Source organism: Podarcis filfolensis, assembly GCF_964270895.1.
Source record: "Podarcis filfolensis genome assembly, chromosome: 7".
NCBI classification, from domain to species: Eukaryota; Metazoa; Chordata; class Lepidosauria; order Squamata; family Lacertidae; genus Podarcis; species Podarcis filfolensis.
The window spans coordinates 66,278,315-66,297,701 of NC_139603.1; the positions used below are offsets into that span (position 1 = coordinate 66,278,315).

At 44.0% G+C, this 19,387-nt stretch overlaps 1 protein-coding gene and 1 long non-coding RNA gene across 2 annotated transcripts; one reads left to right on the forward strand and one right to left on the reverse strand.

Moving 5' to 3' along the window:
- Window positions 1–6,444: 6,444 nt before the first annotated feature.
- Window positions 6,445–9,177, reverse strand: LOC310766520 (GSK-3-binding protein-like). Its single transcript, XM_083622784.1, has one exon. It carries the CDS (start codon window positions 8,751–8,753, stop codon window positions 8,049–8,051), a length of 705 nt encoding a protein of 234 aa, XP_083478910.1. The 5' UTR covers window positions 8,754–9,177; the 3' UTR covers window positions 6,445–8,048.
- Window positions 9,178–9,228: 51 nt separating this feature from the next.
- Window positions 9,229–18,203, forward strand: LOC310766537. The gene is made up of 2 exons (XR_014550222.1): window positions 9,229–9,409; window positions 17,282–18,203. It is a non-coding gene; the product is annotated as an uncharacterized lncRNA (long non-coding RNA).
- The last annotated feature ends 1,184 nt before the right edge of the window (window positions 18,204–19,387 follow it).

The window sequence follows — 19,387 nt, forward strand, 5'->3', positions numbered from 1 at the left end:
CAAATAATTCTTGGAGAAATATTGATTTAAAAAAGAGAGAAGCAAATGAAGGGGCAGAATTTACCAGAACGAAGCTGAACGAGGCAGAGGATTGTCTATGATTAGAACTAGATGATCTGCTGTAGTAATAAGAGCGTTGCATTGTCAGTATATATTACATCAGCTGCTGGGTTTTCTGTTGCATTTGTCACATATACTCGTTGCAGATATCCTAACTTGACACACCTTTTGATCTGTCAAGTCCCGTGACATGTAATTTGCACAAAATGGAACTAAAGCTATTATTGATTCTGGCCATTATTTCACACACCAGCCCTACCTGTTCTTTCAGCGGGTTGTCAGTCCAAGATCTCTCTGGGACAGACAAGGAAACCCATGCATTAAGACTTTGGAAGGCATTCTAAGAGTATTTAACTGGCGGGTGTGTTTATTTATTTTACGTATTTATTAGATTTATGCTCTGCACCTTCCCCCAAAGGAACCCAGGGAGGTTTTGTTAAACATACGGAAAAATAAACATATGGGGTTGGTGTCACATGTATCTTTATTCCTTGGTTGTGCATACAAATTGTACATTAGGCCTGACACTCAACCAAGTCTGTGGGTATTGTGTTTTTGCTAATAAAGAGTTAACTCAGTCTTTGAACTGTGCGATTACTAACCAGCACACTCCTGTGGCCTGATCCAGGAGGGCTTTTCTTATGTTCTTAAGCTGAATTGGTTTGGGGTTTTCTGAATGGGAGTTGAATGTCTGGAGATGAAATTATTTCCAAGGTGAACTGGTGTCAGGACTTCAGATTCCACAACTACCTTGTATTTAATTTTGTGGCTGCTCCTTGTCTTCAACTGCACTCCTAGAAAAGCAGCAAAGCAGCATCCGAGAGGCTCTCTCCCTGATATGATAGTTGTCAGCGGGAAGGAAGCGTCCCCCCTGCCCCCAGCTGTGGGGGAGTTTTCAAAGACGCAGCTGAAAGTGATAAGAGCCTGGCCAGAACTGTAACTCCTGATCCCTCTGTCCATAACATGCATAAGATTGGTTAGCAAGAAACCCATACTTAAGAAAGCTTGTGCCGCACTAACCGTTGGGGAGTCGATGATGTAACATTTTGCAAGACCAGGCTAACAACAGCTGCCCTGGAATTCATTTCTGTATTCTCTTTGAAAAAAACAACAACAAAGCACTTTACAGTTCTGATCACCTGGATCAGATTAATTCCAGGGTAGCCGTTTTAGCTGCTGAGTCTTGCAGAAAGGAAAAACGGTGGCATTGCATCATATAGACCAATAGCTGTCACACTTCAGAGGGAAGAAAGCTGCGATGCCAAAATGTTAACTCCCTGCCTCATTCAAAAATGACTCAGGAAGAGAAAGGGAGGGAAGGTTAAGAGAGATAACTGGCAAAATATACTGAAGCCCTGTGTGGATTTCAACCTCCTGAAGAAAGAGCAAGGCTTCATCTTTTGCTTCTCCTGTTCGCACTAACAGTCCGAAGGCTCTCAAGCAGTTTTGCATTCAAAACACTTTTCTGTATGGGCACCATCTAATCACAGTTGCTAAACTTCTGCGGTTAGTGATATACACCCTTGGATTAACTACTTTAATTAAAAAACAAAACCCTAGTCATCAAGCAAGATATTCAAGATGTAAGGTGTTTTCTTCAGGTGTTTGTTTACTAACAATATTTATATGCTGCCCAATGACAAAGCTGGGATATAACAGAGAGGCCACAATAAACAGTAAACTATTGGCTATTGTGGGAAGTAGTAATTGGTCATTCTAAGTGGAGCTTTGGCCTGATCTAAGAGGGCTCTTTCTTTCTTTCTTTCTTTCTTTCTTTCTTTCTTTCTTTCTTTCTTTCTTTCTTGATTTCTCCTCCCAGCTTTGATGATGCCTACAGTTCTAAATGGTCCACTGAGTAATGCTTTAACAGCTAAACTGGTTTCTCTATCAGTTATTTCAGTCTGACTCATAGAAGCCTAAATAAATTTAATACATAAGAAACCACATACATTTTTCACAATCCAGCACAGAGTAAGGCACATGTAAGCCTGTTGATATCAGAGTGACTTGTATGTGTTAAACAATAACAATACAATACAAGAGACAGGGTTTTGGTGGTGGTGGTGGTGATGCACTGATTGTGGAATTCCTTCCCAGCAGAAATTCACTCATGTTCCCCTAATCCCCTTCTTATGGAGGATAGTAAAGACTTTTAAAAATCAAGCCAGCTTCTAAATCAGTGACCTGCTATGTGTGTTAATAAAGTGTTAATACTGTTGCCTCTCATTCTTTTAATTCTTGCAGGCGGTGTGCATTTATTTATTTATAAAATCATTTATATATTGGTTTGCAGCCCTCAAGGCAGTTTACAACATGGTTGCATTGATATTTTTATTTTTGAATTCATAAGTTTCTGCCTATGACTTGGATCTCAAGCAAAAGGGGAGGGAGGCACAAGGGGAAACAGGCACTGTTTTAGAAGCTTCTTCACCTCTTAAAGCAGATATTCAGGGGCAAGAAAGGGATGCAGGGGGAGAAGGAGACTTAGATAAAGTTACCTCCTCCTTCTTCTGCTGGTGGGAGCGTTCTGTGAGCAAACCTCTGCTTGGGCAGCATTCCTTCCAATGGGCATAAACTCAGGGTCCCAGCTATTATCCTGTTATTCTGAATTTTATTTATTGTAAATTGATTTGGCTATCATCTTAATTGATAAGTAGTGTACAAATATTAAATAGACTAATCCAAGTAGCCCAACAAATAAAATACAAGCTGCCTTCCTGGCCTGCCTGTGGGCTTTGCAGAAGAGTCTAGTTGACCACTTTGCCAAACAGTATGTTGGGCTTGAGCAGGGATGCGGGTGGCGCTGTGGGTTAAACCACAGAGCCTAGGACTTGCTGATCAGAAGGTTGGCGGTTCGAATCCCCGTGACGGGGTGAGCTCCCGTTGCTCGGTCCCTGCTCCTGCCAACCTAGCAGTTCAAAAGCACGTCAAAGTGCAAGTAGATAAATAGGTACCGCTCCAGCAGGAAGGTAAACGGCGTTTCCGTGTGCTGCTCTGGTTCGCCAGAAGCAGCTTAGCCATGCTGGCCACATGACCCGGAAGCGGTACGCCGGCTCCCTCGGCCAATAAAGCGAGATGAGTGCCACAACCCCAGAGTTGATCATGCCTGGACCTAAGGTCAGGGTTCCCTTTACCTTTACCTGTGTTGGGCTTGATAGACTCCTGGCTCTGGTGCATGGGTCAGTCTCTCTGCTGAAACTATTTATGCAAGTAGATAAATAGGTACTGCTGTAACAGGAAGGTAAACAGTGTTTCCATGCGCTCTGGCACTCGTCATGGTGTCCCGTTGTGGCAGAAACGGTTTAGTCATGCTGTCTGCCTGTGGACAAACACCAGCTCCCTTGGCCTGAAAGCGAAATGAGTACCGCACCCCATAGTGGCCTTTGACTGGACTTAACTGTCCAGGGTTTACCTTTTACCTATTTTAGAATGAAGAATTGATCCGCTACCAGTTCTTCCTTTTTGCCAACTTTTTATTTTGGCCTGTTTTTGTAACTGTTGGGAAAGGCCACGTCACCCTGAGCCAGCCAACATGCTATTTTAATTAGTAAACAAGGTTGCAATTTGCAAAACGAACAGGACAAACCTATGCATGTTTGCTTAGAAGCAAGTATCATTGTGCCTATGGGGTTAACTCCCTAATTACTTGTGTACTTGGGCTTATAGCCCAAGTTGGAAAGAATTTTTAAAAAATAAGGCTTAAATTGAGAGGCATATAATTCTCAGTGACACAGAGGACTGGTTACGAAAGCAAGTATTTGTCTATCCCTTTTGCAGCTAGGCTTCTTTGTATCTGAAGAATACAAAATCTTTACATTAACGTGCAGTGAACATCCACATTTTTATTTTATCTGATGAAGAGGTCTGTGCTTCTCACATACCTATATATTCCTTTAGTGAGAAAATGTTGCCATAATAAAAGGGACTTGGCAGATGCATAAAGAGATATTAAAAAGACAGAAGGTTTCTGGGAATTGGGAAGGACAAGGGACTGAATTAAGCTTAGATTTTCAAATTTTGAAAAGCTTCACTATAAGGGGGTGGGAGGAAAATAAGCTTGCTACATGACGGTGTTGATTTTGGAAACACCTAAGCTTTCTGTTTGTTTTACCTTTGCTATTCTTGGCAATAATCACTGAATAACATTTACATTTACTCTCATGTTGCTGTAGAGCAGGGGTGGGGGCTAAATGCAGCCCCCTATGGCTGAAGGTTCCCCACCCATGCTATACAGAATACAAGGAGGAAACAAACAAACAAATAAAAAAGGCTTTTACCACAAAAGCTTGTTCAATAGATGCTGTATATTGCAACAGCTTCCCTTCCACATTCGCCCCAAACAGCAGTTGTGAACCAAACTTGTCCATTAGCGTAAAGAGTTATGAAACTCTATTTCAAGATCAATTTGCCTAGAGCACATGTAAGGAATACATAATTACTCAGTGATACAATTTCAAACATCTGCTTTATATGAAGCAATGACAAAATGAGTTACGTAAGTGCTGAGCTAGATGGGACTGAAACAGATTTAAGTATTTAAACGCTAATCTGCCCAAGTCATGTAGGTTCCGTGATTCCATTCATTGTTGAAAAAGGGGGTGGGAGCCTATGCAAAAGAGAAAGAGGGGCACAGGACCCCCATGTTCCATTTCTCTAGGTACTTTTCTCCTTAGCCAAACCCTAATATTGAAAGTGTGCTTGGTTGGAAGAAACACACTGGGGGTAGGGGGAAGGTGCAGCAAAGTGAAGTGGTCTACGCTCCTTACTTCTTGGTACTACAATAGACTCTTACTCTCCAATTCTGGTGCGACTAGAGCATACAAAATTGGTGTTTGCAATTAAATCTGTGTTCACATCCATCTGACCATCATGTTTAGTTTGACCCCAAGTCTATACAACTAATTCCTTTACCATACCAAGCTGCAATATTTCCTTATAATGCAGAATTTGTACATAGGTTTAAAGAAGACCCACTCCAAGTGTGCCGAAGCAGAATCCGTCTCCCCCCACATGTAGGTTATCAGTTTTGCAATTAAAACTTAATTGAATATCCTATCAAGCTTTGCCAGTCCTTAAAAAAAAAAAAAGATTTTGCTGGCACCTTTTGTAAAGAGAGAGTAAATTACACAAGGATGCATTTAATTTTTTTACCCATTTAGCTTCAGATGAGACCATATTGACAAGGTACCCATCAAAGTCAGATTTGTCCAGAATTGTAGTGGTAAAGGCCTGGCAATCCTGTTGAACCATCAAATCTACATTTGTTACTAGAATTTTGTAAGTCATGGGTTCACACTACTAGTTTACTACCTGGCTGGCTAAAAAAAAATTGGCAAAAAATAGCGAGGTAAATATACATGTGTCCTATGTTTAACACTCTATTTATTTAGTAGTAGCAGCCATTACATATGACTTTTTGTATAATTATTACTCGTTTGTTGGGTAGGATCCAATCATCTTCTCTCCCTCATCTTCTGCAAAGGGAAGGGCTATCACATTCTTGCAGCATCTACCAATCATTTGTGCGCACAGATAGTTCTAGCAGCAAGTAAGCTATTCCTGTCATTGCTTCCAATTTCTTTTCTAAAACTCTAAGAAGTAGTAATCTTAACATAGCCCTTCTTTTATTGCAAAGCATTAGAGCATGAGGCAAGTACATTTTCATAGCTTTATTGCCTTCCATTTTCTTCTCGACACAATCACCATCTACTACAAAGAAGCAGATTTTGTTTGCAATTGTGACACAGAGGCAAGAGGTGGAATAGCATGCTTTAGTTCATTTGTACCTTGATGCAGAATAATCCAGGACAAATGCCTTAATGTGAGAAGTGTTCTGAGGACATTTGATTTAATTGGCATCTAGGGAAGGCCATTCTTCTCTCACTAACACGAATGAGCAGCCTCCTCCTGATGGCAGTGGATCTGGATTGGGTCCAAGATTCCTGCATCTCAATATTAATCAAGAAAAGAACTGCTGCAATGAGAACTACATCATCCTTTCTGTTCTTACCACAAAAGTGGGCAGGGGAGGGAGATGGGGTGAGAATAAGGAGTTGCACAAACACAAACACACACCCTTTATAGTATTCTAAATTTTCAGTGGTTGCATCAAATAAACTAGAATGTGCACATTCCAAGAACAAAACTACAAAATGCACAAGAGGATTTCCGAGCCTGGAAGAATGTTGCTGGCAAACAAAGGGACTGAGTTGCATTCAAAGACTTTGTAACCAGCTCTTTGCATTGCACAGCCCAGGTTTAGTCCCAACCCCCATACTCCCTCGCCCACCTCGTGAAGGCTTCACAGAAGAGGAAACAATTGATCATATATACAGCAAGTGGGAACACTAAACCACTCTAGTGCAAAGACGACAGAACACAGAATTTCTTTTTCATATAAAAGTCTACCACGTTTATTCAATACAGACATATTAAAGACAAGTCCTGAAAACCAGGAACACAACTCCAACACTCCGTTACGAAGTGTATATATATTTATATTTTGTCAACAGCCGCTTCTGCTGATTGAGCCATTGAGGTTCTGTGTGTATTTATTCTTTTTTTTTTTTTTTGCTTTAATTTTAAAAAGCTCATTTTTTAGCTACCTTCTGTGAACAATGTGCCTCTTCGCCCTCAGCCCCTCACTGCATGTTAGCCAACCACTTTCCAGCATGAATATTCACATTTTTAAACGGCTACATACAGCCGCAAAACAGATTTATGTAAAAGATAAAAATGATGAAAACCCCAAGAGTCTCCAAAAAGAGAATTTACACATAATGCAAATGGTTCCAGTTGAGACAATCCAAAACAAGAGGCAATGTTTCTTTTCTTTCTTTTTTGTGTGAAAGAGGATTGACTCACAAGGGAAATTTGGGGATCATAGACGGTGTAAAAGAGGCAAACCAAACACCCTTGGCTGGCCAGAGCCCCAGAGATTTGCTTATGACTGGCGGGGAGGGGGGGAGATTTCTTAGAAAGACGGCTGTAACATGACCTCCTTTCTCAGAATCCTGTTTGTAGGGAGAGGAGGAGCTTTTAGAGAGAGAGAGAAAAGGGGGGGGGAAGAGAAAAGCACAACAACTCGGATGGCAACGTGTGCGTCCTCAGGAGACTCCCAGCCGTTACAAAACACACAGGGTTCGCCCACAGCCCAGTCAAAACAAGCTCGGATAGGATTACGATCTCCAACTGCCTGGGGAACGCAACATGAACAAACAGAGCCTGGACGAGAAAGGCAGAAAGGGGTGACCTTGGCAGAAAAGGGTGGGGGGCGCAGCTCTTCAAACCAATTCATATTTGCATTCAATAGTGTACTGGCTCCACCCTCCCTTTCCAATAGAAAACATCTGACATGCCTTTACTGTTCAGCACCCCTCGCCCGCCCCCCCTCAAGCAGCACACCGGCGTGTGCGTAAAAATGATTCCACACTAAATAATGCCATGCGGGATGGTCCCTTTTTTTTGTTGTTGCTCGCCCCCCCCCCCACCTCCAAAAAAGAGCAGGCTACTGCGGCGGTGGGGCACTAGCGTTCAGACGGAAAGCACAAATCCTGGCGCAGGAGGCAGATTCGGGTCATCTTGGCTGGCTCTTAGCTAGTCGACGGGAAAGGCTGCGAGGGCACCCGTCCAGGGCTGCATAGCACCACAATTTTCTTAATAAAGAGAGAACAGTGAGTCAGTAGCAGCCGTGGCTCCGTCCGTAACGACGAGCTACAAAGAATAATAATCGTTCAGTGTCTCGTAGCAAATAGACAAGTCGGCTTCAAGTATATACGGCGCTGCCTCGATAATCCGCGTCTGGGGATTTGCAGTCGCACCTCGTCGCCGTCGCGTTTGGCCTCCCCCCCCCCCGCCATAAATCTCTAACTGTGTGTAGCGGAGAGGAAAAAGGTGCAAAGCCTCTTCCCATAGTCTGCCCCCTCGTGAAAGAGTCTGTCGGCGATCGGGAGGGCACGGCTGCATCCCGGACGGGCAGGGTGGGGGCGTCAGGGCCGGGGCTGCAAAGCGGAGACGCCGTACGCCGAGGCTGCCGCCGAGTCTCCTTCTCCGCTGCTGCTGTGGCAGCAGCAGCTGCCGGTGGACGAAGCCGAGCCGGGGGATGCGGTGGCGGAGGAGGCCTCGGCCGGCGCCGTCGAGGGCGTCGTGGCCGCTAGCTGCAGCCGCCGGACGGCTTCTTTGATGAGGTTGCCGGACAGGATGAGTTCTTGGAGGAGCCGGTGCGGGTCGTCGTCCTCGTCGTCGTCGTCCTCGTCGCCCGCCGACAGCCGAGAGTGGTGCTGGCGCCGCTTCTTCCCGGCGCTCCGCAGCCAGCCCCGTCCGCACAGCTGCTTGGCCACCCGAGGGCTGCCCTCGCGGTCGGCGGCGCTGGGCGGGGACGGAGGCAGCAGCAGCAGCGAGGCCGGCGACAGCGCGTGGGGCGGCCGCGGGTGGTGGTGGTGCAGCGAGGCTAAGAAGCCGAGCCCCCTCGGGGACGAGTAGGGGGCCGCCCGGTCGCGGCCCTGGCGCTTGGGGGGCAGGCGAGGGGCAGGCGGCGCACGGCGCTGGGCGCTCAGCTGCAGCACCTCGCCCAGCTTGGCCACCAGCGCGTCCACTTCCTTGGAGCCGCTGCTCGCCCCGACGGCGCCGCCCGGCAGCGACACGGCGTGCTCCAGCAGCAGGAAGCGTTCTGCGCCCGCCCGCCGGCAAGGCATGGCAGCAGCCGGCTCCGCTTTCCTTTCCTCCGCTTGGCGCGCACGCTGCCGCCGCCGCCGCCTCCACTGCTCGTTCAGCAGCTACCAATGAGGCGTCCTCTCCTCTCGCTCGCTCGCTCTCAAAACGCTGTTGTTGCTGCTGCGGTTGGTTTGTAAACAATGGGTGACGCGGCCGCGGGCGCGTCCAACTGCTACAGAAGCGAGGGGGGGAGCTCCGGCCCTGTTTGCCCACCTCGGCGGCCGTCGCTTCGCAGCCCGAACGGTACGGGGGGGGGGCAGGCTAGTCGCAGCAAGGGCAGGCACGAAGGTGTCAGTGTGCGGGAGCGTGTGGTTTTATTACCCCCTCAGACACACCCCTGTACTGTGCGCTCAGGTGGACTCGCCCGCTTTTTCAAACGCCGGCCTGTACAGTAGGGAGGCAGGGAGGAGGCGGGGCTGGCGTGACCGCCGCGGAGTCAGTGAGGTCAGAGCTCGACATGGCAACAAACCAGGCGGCGCGCGTACGCGCACGCGCAGAGCTGGCCACGCGCTCGAGACCTGCGGCGGCAGCGGGGTTGTGGGAGGCCGTTAGGTGAGATGCCTCAGTGGCCGCGCTCGCCCAGCCAAATGCCTGTGAGAAGCCCACCAAGCAGAGCATGAGCGCATGAGCAGTGGAGGTTAGCGCATAGCCGTCGGGCTAGTAGCCCCTGAGGTGGTGGCGGCCGGCACTGCCTTCCCGGGAGAGCGAGTTCCATAGCTCAGGGCTGTCTCCACACTGACTGGCAGCGGCTGGTCAGGATTGCAGGCCAGGGGTCTCTCCTAGCCGGACCTGGATTTGACCCTGTGAATAGTTCAGTCGGTGTTGTTGTTGTTTAGTCGTGTCCGACGCTTCATAACCCCATGGGCCAGAGCACGCCAGGCACTCCTGTCTTCCACTGCCTCCCGCAGTTTGGTCAGACTCATGTTTGTAGCTTCGGGAACACCGTCCAACCATCTCGTCCTCTGTTGTCCCCTTCTCCTTGTGCCCTCAATCTTTCCCAACATCAGGATCTTTTCCAGGGAGTCTTCTCTTCTCATGAGGTGGCCAAAGTACTGGAGCCTCAGCTTCAGGATCTGTCCTTCCAGTGAGCACTCAGGGCTGATTTCCTTAAGAATGGATAGGTTTCATCTTCTTGCAGTCCACGGGACTCTCAAGAGTCTCCTCCAGCACCATAATTCAAAAGCATCAATTCTTTGGCGATCAGCCTGCTTTATGGTCTAGCTCTCACTTCCATACATCACTACTGGGAAAACCATAGTTTTAACTATACGGACCTTTTTTGGCAAGGTGATGTCTCTGGTTTTTAAGATGCTGTCTAGGTTTGTCATTGCTTTTCAGTCGGTAGAGACTCAATCTCAGGGTTGTGGGTTTGAGCCCCACGTTGCACATTGCAGGGGGTTGAGCTAGATGACCCTTGGTGTCCCTTCCAACTCTACAGTTCTGCTATTCTGCAGCCGTTCCTAATCCAGCACAAGGCATGCTTTTGGGGAGTGGGGAATGCTGAGTACAGTGTACGTAAAGCACATTTGATTCATATTCCATCCACCAAACGAAGAATCCTGGAACTAGTTCACTAAGGGCGCTGGGGATTGTAGCTTTGCGAGGTATCCCCATAACTTTAAAGCACATGACAACCCCTCCCCCCACAAGAATCCTGGGAACTGTAGTTTCCCCTCTCAGAGCTACAATTTCCAGCACCCTTCAGCTCCCATAAGTCTTCGGGGTGGGGGTGGCATGTGCTTTAAATTTATGGTGTGTACTCAACCTAGATCAGATGACATGGTTCTTAAGCCGTGTAATTTGCTGCATGTGGTTTAGGCCTTCCTTATCAAGACTTTTCTGTTACGGGCTGCTTTTGTCTTTTATCAGACTGATCATGTTTTTATGTGGCAAACTTTGTTATTTTTTACTGTTTGTGGGCCATGTTTCTATTTTATACTTGTGTGTTTTATATGACTGTTTTATTATGAGATCATGGTGATATTTCCCATTATTTGAAGCCACCCAGAGTAAATGCTTATGAATTAAAGGGCATGATATAAATTCTTGAATTTAAAAAAATATAACTGAATGAGGTTGGTGGTTTCTGATTAATGTGCTGTCAGTCCTAGGAAGGAGGAGAGAAACCTCAGGAAACACATGAGTGTGGCAGCAATTTCCCCTCCTGTTTGCAAGGAGGATATTGGCTGGGTCAAAATGCTTCTTGCAGTCCTTAACAGAGTACTTGTGGTTGACCATAAGTGATTGTTGGTAGACCTGGATAGAACTGAAATATTCTTCTCAGTTGTCCAGGACATTTATCCTGGGTATAGGAAGTATATAATCTTATGCTTTTCAGGCTTGTTGAATACTTTCTGTGTGAGGATATCCCAACTTCTCTGCTCTGCATTCTAGAGTGCAAGAAGCCCTTCTTGCTGTGATAGGCTATCGGCAACTGGGAAAAGTTGGAATGGGTAAAATATTTTTAAAACTGAAACAACTATCTTTGCATTATCATGGTTAAATATTTAGAGCAAAATGAAATAGTTACAGACAGTTACTTTGATTCTTTTCAAAACAAAGCAGTACAGAATTAATGGTTGATTGAGCTACTGTGCTTCTTAACAAAAAAAAAAGTGATTAGGCATCATTGAAAATATGCAGGTTCCAAAGGTCTTCCAAAGACAAAGCAATTGATAAATATTTGGAAATATGGCAAGTAAGAGATTTCTTATGCAGCAGGGTCATTGCATGCACAGTGTTCATGCAGCAAGATCTTATACATGTTTACTCTGAAACAAATCAGACTGAACTCAGTGAAACCTACTTCTGAGTTAGGTCTCCATAGGTCTGCAGCTTTTAATGATAAAGACCAGATAAGACCTCCTTTTATTTGCAAAAATGGAGATTGCTTTGGAAAATGAGTTTCAAACTAGGGTTGCAGATCTAAGTACATTTTCTAGGAAGTAAGACAATGGAGTAACCTCTGAGTAAACATGGATAAATTCATGCTGCAGCTGACTCTTAGGACATGAGTTTTCACATGCAAAATGTTGCTTCAACAGATAGATTGGGACCAACTATTGGGTTGCAGGCTGACCTAAGGTGGGTTGGGTTACAGCAGCAGCTCCATTAATATTCAAATGTATGGTTTAAAAAAGTGGTGGATTTCGAACTGCATGTTTTGAGTAAACACTTTTTCAGGGTATATACATGAAGTTGTCTGAAAAAAGTGGGAGGTATATACAGCCATAAGTAGATGTGGAGGGGGAAGAGCATGTGTGAAGCCCTATTTGTCTCTCATATCACTTTCCAAGAAACAAATATTTAGAACAAGTTTCCTTCCTGCTTGGAATGGATGCCAAAGTTGGACCAGTCCCCAAAATAAGCTTGCTTGTGGCTCTGTAATACCTGCCATGTTCCTAACTTCAATACATTATACAACTCAGTGATATAGGCAGATGTGACTGTCGTATCACATCAGGATTATGGTGATAATATTGCCAACCCTTCACTAGTAGTTTCCAGAGTGGATTACAACAAACTGAAATTAAAAACAGCAGATTTCAATCACAGGAATAGGGTGGGCCTTGCAATCACTCATCTCAGGTGTTAAAGGCCAAGGAAAGAGGTGCATCTTGAGGATTTGCCAAAAGCTGCATAGTGAAGAAGCCAGATGCACCTCTGTGGAGAGGGAATTCCACAACTTTGGGGAGAATGTCCTCTCCCTTTTGATTCTTTTTCTCTACAACTTTTGGATCAAAAAAAAGTAGAAATGCCATAGCGATAGCCAGTGAAGGGCCCATCTGTCTTCCTACAAAACATACTGTTCCACGCCACCCCAATCTCTGATTCCATGGGTTCCAGGCACTTACTCAGGGTTCATGTTTCCTTTTGGAAATGAGGCACAGCGGAGACTTTGGTGTCTTTACGATATATGGTTTATTCAACCTGAGCCTGCAATTGGGGTTGGGGGGAGGTTCACAACACTAACTCCGTAAAAGGATCTTGTTTCTCCCATAGCCACAACCTTGGATTCAGGAAGAGATCCAGCATGGTTCTCTCTGTGTCTGTTTGCTTCTTTGCTTCTAGGTCACATCACTGCATACCCATCTCTATCAGGCTTTGTCCTTCTAACTAACCACAAGCTGGGAGAAGGGCCCCACCCATTTGCTATCTCACACACAGCCTCTTTCCTTTGTTTACTTTAATGGCCTATCACCCAGGCTATCATCTCAACACAGGGGTGTGACTTATATTTTAACACTTTCTGGATTCATGTTAAAAGGATCTTGCATGCAGCCTACTCCCTCCTTCCTCAAACTCATAACAATACAAAAGGAACAGTTTCTGCAGATATAGTCAATGGGACTATCTCAGCAAGTCCATACAATCTATGCACAAATTGCAAGCCATACACAGAGTTGGTCACAGCTCTCTGTTAGTTCATTCTGGAAGAATCTGGGCAATTATCCCATGGTGCCCCTACTAATGGTGTGAGAGGAAAATAAGACAAGCCTGTTTTTCATAGCCTGCCATGGCCTTTGGAGTGTCTCAGAGATGTGGGAAGTAGGATGAGGCAATCTGTTTACATAGGCCTGGAGTCCAGTCGTCAGAAGTTTCAATGCTCTGTTCAATACTGTAAATTTAGAGGGAATGTTTACATTTTTTCCTGCATATATGCTCTAGTGAAGTCTTGCCTTCAAGAGTGCTCTGACATGTTTGCAATTCCCTTTATGGCAATCTTCTGCAAGCGTCCATCTCCATTTTATTTATATTTCCGTTGCCAGATAATTCATAGTTTTCAATTCCATGGTGATATTTCTTGTCTTCTGTATGCATAAACTGTCTTTCCATCCAGCAGTGCATTGATTTACAATTTCCCCCTCCTTTGAGAACATGGCCTGCATTATCAGAATTAGCAAAAATGACTCAACCGGACAAGTTCACTGCCTGTACAGATTATTTTTGAGAAGTCTGTAGTAGAGGATGAGAACGATGCGGGGTGGGGTGGGGTGGGGTGGGGTGGTGTAATTGGAATGGCATCTCTTCAGGACACAAATACAAAACCAAGTAAACAAAAAAATTGAATTAACAACAACCAAAAGCTGATTAACTTCAAGCAGTGTGTGATGAATTCACAAAATCAGTTTAGTGGTATGAGTTAGGCACATTGGGCATATTTAAAACTGTCTTGTTTATTTATCATTCAATAATAGGTAGAATACTTTCAGATATATGTTAACGTTACCGGTATGTTATATATGGATTGGTTATCATTTATCTAGCTGTCTATGTGTGGCTGCAGTTAGAGCCTCTGATCAATATTGCATTCAATTTTTTAAAAAGCATATTCTCTATTGTCCCCCATTCATAAAGTGTTAAATTCTGGAATCACGCAGGGATAGAGAGCAACAAGGTTATTGTATAGGGTAGCTGTTAGTTACCTGTGTGCAGAATAATGGCTTAATAAGGGGGTGACCCCTAATGAAAATCACATTCTGTTCTTCTTCCTGCCTTGTGATTCTACAATATCACAGTCTGAGAAGAAAAAGGGAAAGGAATGTGGCAGAATGCAAAATGAAACAGAAGCTTGCAACAATTTGTACTGTAAACATCAACTTTGCCAAAGCACTTAAGGTTGCTAAGTGATAATAAAGCACTCTCCAATCACAGAGGTACAGAATCCAAGCACACCATGATAAGGAACTTGTTTTTAACATTTCCCCCACTAAACAAATATGTGGGTGTTCAATGGTATGCATCTGTTTGGGTGCTTCGCTTGAGAAATTTTAGGGAGGGACTGGCTTCATGGCTTGGCAAACATCTTCATTAGACCATCTAGAAACAAAAATACTTGTTTGTTTTGTCCCTGCATGTGCCTGAATTTGCAAGTTAATACTGGGTGCAGCCTGCCAAGCACCTCTTTCATTTCAGCACAGCCTCGTGCAGAATCCTTGCACAAACCTCGTAAGATCAATAGGATTGTGCAGAATCAGAGCTGGAAAATGGAAAATGGGAATGGTGAGGGCACAGGACAGGCGCTCAGGAATTGTTTCCTCTCCTGCTGGGTTGCCAACTGACTGGGATGGGGACAAACCTGGTCTGGCTTGGGATCGTGCCTTTAACAACAGCTTGGGGGCAGTTTCATGGCATGGACTAAAGCACTGCCACCTAATCAAGGTCGTCACATCAGGTTCCTGTTAAAGGCAGTAAGACACTAGAGCAGATGCTGACAGAACAGTTCGCAACCCTTCTTGGAACATATTGCAGCCCATCAGGTCTGTGTATCTGTCTGCTTACGTGGTGTGAAGAAGAGAAAAATAGAGAAGGAACAGGAAATACTTTTGCTTCTTCCCTCCCAGGAGAGGAGGGGAAAGGACATCACACAGAGCCTTCTCTACCAATTACAGTACATTTCTGTGGTCACCGTAGGCCTATCAAGCAGTACGGCTCTATGGTCTTAACCCTTACACATTCTAACTAGGAATAATATGCATTGTTAGATTTGACTGTATATTTCCCACAAATGTCTCCATTTTTCACATCCAGCTTGTGAAATATTGGTGTGTGGGAGAGAAATTAGATATACAATCAAAAGAGGAAAATAAAACACTGTTTTTAATACAATATAAACCTACAGGTTTCAGATGTATGTATATCACTTAGTTTTTTACCCCCCTTTAAAAAACAAAAACAAAAAACCCACCACTAAACCTAACTTCAGTGGAGAAATTACCATGTGAAAGGGTGGAGGCAAGTGGGAATGAGTATACTAACGCTTGCCCAATCCACCCGTGTTTTCATCACCTTCCACAGGTTGAAAGGCAACTGTATGCAGTGGGGGAAGAGGCTCTGTGGAGGCTCCTTGTACATTTTGGAACCCCTTTCTCCAGTAGCTACTTGCCCCTCATTGCCAAAATATGAAATATGCATCAACTGAAAGAGAGACGGATTTACATATTCTAAAGTAAACAGGCAACTCCACACTCGTGTGCATTTGAATCACGTATGACTATGCACATGCTCACATTGAAGTAGGACCTGGGAGACCAGGGTTCAAATCCCCACTCAGCCATGAGTCTCAGTGGGTGACCTTGGGTCAGTCACTTGCTCTCAGCTTAATCTACCTCACAGGGTGATTGTGGGGATTAATTGAGGAGGGGGAGAACCATATACACCATCTTGAACTCCTTGTGGGGAGGGGGAAGGGTGGGATATAAATGCAAATAATAATCTGACTTAGACTGACCAGCCCTTCAGATAAAGGAGTTCTTCAAAGAGATGACTGTTCTCTGACAGCTCTTCAGAATAGAGGACTGTCCTCTGTAAAGTGGAAGGCTCTGCAGATAGAAAGATAACATCTGTAGGCATTTAGATTCACACAGTGGGACGTTAATACTAAATGGTGTTAAGCCTTTCTCTGTTGTGTCAGGCCCTTATAGGTATGTATGTCTATTTTCTTTAATGTTTTATCATTACAGTTTTTCCCCCTTCACATGCTGAAATAAAAAATATCAGTTAGTGCTTCTCAGATGTTTCCCTTGATGATCTGTTAAGCAACCTGAATTATAATAAATCCTTAAAGTCGGCAATCAATAAACAAGTTCATAATGATGAATCACAGTATGTTGCTTTTGTGGTATTTAGGTTACAAGCTTAGAGATGAAAGAGACTTGCTTTGTGTGTGTTTCAAGACAGTTGTGTGCATTAAAGCACTCATTCTGCACAATAATGTATCTTGTTACCTTGGCTCTTAAACTTTGTAAACACAAACTTGCATAAATTAATAAAAAATTATATTCATTTAATTCATTCTGTGAGTAAACAGAAGCCCAGGGAGTGGGGGAAGAAGACATGCATTGTTGACTTTCATTCTCTTATGTACACTTTTAAAAATTTAGTTTTAAAAAAGCAGCAAGTACAATCACTTCACTAAGGTTGTCATCTCCCCTCTCCTGCAACTGGGCTCACATGTGTTTAATAATTAAATTCAATAGCTAAAGCCTCCCTAAGAAGAATATTCCCTTGCAGAAAAAACACTGTACCAGCTACATTTTCTGCCCCCAGATGTTGGATTACAACTCCCATTATCCCTGATCATTAGTCTTCCTGGCTCGGGCTAAATGTGAGTTGCACTTCAACCACAGCTGGAGGGCATCACATTGGGCATCCCTGAAGTCTAGTTGTATTAGGGAGAGGGGCAACATCTCAACTATGCAAAAAGTGCATAACACCTCCATATTCATGTAGAGATGGAAAAGACCATTGCCTGAAACCCTAGAGTGTGTTGTCTATCAGTAGATGATATTGAACTGGATGGACTATGTTCTGACTCAGTGGAATGCAACTTCCCAGCTTCCTAATCATATGTTACAGTTCAGAAATGAAACGTCAGTGGCTTGTAATTCAAAGATGCTACGCATTTGTTGTCATTCGGAACATGTTGCTACCATTAAGTAACAAACAATAAATTAATTGCTCATGTCACCTTTCCAATGCTGACTGACTGTGTTCTAATTCCATCTAGGTGGAGATGAAAAAGAAGATTGCTTTGTTCTTGAAGGCAGCTGCAGCTACTCACCTCCCAAAGGTCCAAGTGGGGAAGAAAAACTCTCTGATGTAAACAATCAAGACAAACAGAGGTTGGTGATTACATTTTCTGCTGCCCAGGTGAAAGATGTGTAGGGTCCTTTGTGCTATTGGGAGGAATTCAGATGGAAAGAGGTCAATCAGCACAAGAAGAACCCTCATGCAGTTGATAGTTTGATTATGCACAAACCTGCAATCACAAAGCAGTGACTGATGTTTGACATTCTTCAGTGGCTGCTCCTTCAGCAATTTGCCATAAGGCATTTTCACTCAAACAAGGCAGATTCAAAGTTTCAAAATACCAGTGAGCAAGGAACACCTGGAGGCAGAACCAGGTAGGTTTCCTTTATGTTGCAACTGGGCATAATCTAGCTTCTCTCAGTAACTGAGAAGCTACTGAGAGAACTGTTTGCATCCCAGGAGATAATCAGACTGAATTCTTACAGCTGCTTAGATGCATTTATTCTTTTGACTGGTGAAAGGGGGACAGATTGACATTGCAGCTTTTAACATACTAACCTGTTCTCTCTCAAAAAAAGTTCTTTTGCCATTATTTTAAGGTTCAACCTTATTTTACAGGACTAAACTTAAATCCCCATGCAACCACTTTTCTCAACCTCTTTCTCTGCAGGTGGGGGGCCCATTCCCAGTATTCTCTAGTGACTCTGATATATTGTCTCTTATGGCCCCCTGCATTTGTTCCCACCTGCAGTTCTTACGTTTTGATAATTCAACGGTAAATTACACATGTCAAAAAGTAAAGGAAGATACTCATAAGTCAACATTGCATACATTATTTGTATACAAAAATAGTTTTAAATAACTTAATCAACTAAACAAATAAAAAATAATTGACTAAAGGTTGATAAATATACCGGTATGTGTAAAGTTAAAGTAACATTTCACTATGTTTTCTATGCTGTGTGTGGCAGGGGCATTGTTTTCATTTTGTACTATAAGTTTTGTGAAGAGTGGTATAAAAATTTAATTAACAACAACAACAACAATTTAATAATAAAGGAAAATCATAATTGTAATTGGTAGACCTGAGTGGAGCTTGTCCAGAAACAGTTGTTTCAGTAGAAAAATAAGGAAACATTTTGAATATGCAAAACAAAATTAAAAAATTCCTTCCAGTAGCACCTTAGAGACCAAATAAGTTTATTGGTATGAGCTTTTGTGTACATGCACACTTCTTCAGATACCATATGTGTTGAATATGCGTTGGTCCAATCATTATATCCAGAATGTAAGAGGACCTAAATCAGATCTCCACTGAGCCCAGCATTCTATTTATAGCCAACCACATGCCTTTTGAGCAGTCCATAGGTAGGGCATAAAGACAATATCCAGCAATTAGTGTACAGTACTGCCAAAGAAGATGGAGGCTACATATCACCATCATGGCAAATGATAAATGATAGATCCATCCTCCATGAAATTGTCTAATTCCCCCTTTAGGACTAGTGGCTCTCAAGACCTTTGACTCTCCAGATGTCGTTGGTCTACAGCTCCCATCTTTCCTGACCATTGACCACGCTCACTAGGGCTGATGCGAGTTGGGAGTCCAACATTATCTGGAGGGTCACATCCTCCCCATTCTTGCCATAGCACATTGGTAGCTCATGAAAAAAGTTCCAGGTTTTGCCATTGGCATATTCTGTTAAAAAGAATCTAAAATAAATCTAGTCAGCCTTAAATCTAGTCAGCCAGTGTCGGAAGCAGAGTGTACGACTAATGTGGCCCACAGAGGGATCTCCGCTGGAATGAACCGGCCCAAGCGAGGTAAACCTTGCCGACCCCTGGACTGGATAGAGCAAAGTTCTTTTTCTGTCAAGTTACCTATACTGTTACCTATCTCTACTTTCTCCACACCTTGATTTTTTTTAAAAAAATAAATTTCCTTCCCCCCTTCTTTGTTCACTCTGGCTACCTCAATCAGCATCAGGTTTTACTAAATTTTTGCTAGTGACCCACCTCTCTGCCTTCTGACGTTTAAGAAGGATGTCTGTATCTTACGACTGGGGAACTGAATAAAGCATCA

What these genes read in the sequence shown, in the direction of transcription:
- LOC310766520 (XM_083622784.1), bottom strand. Translation starts at nt 8,753, where the DNA reads ATGCCTTGCCGGCGGGCGGGCGCAGAACGCTTCCTGCTGCTGGAGCAC.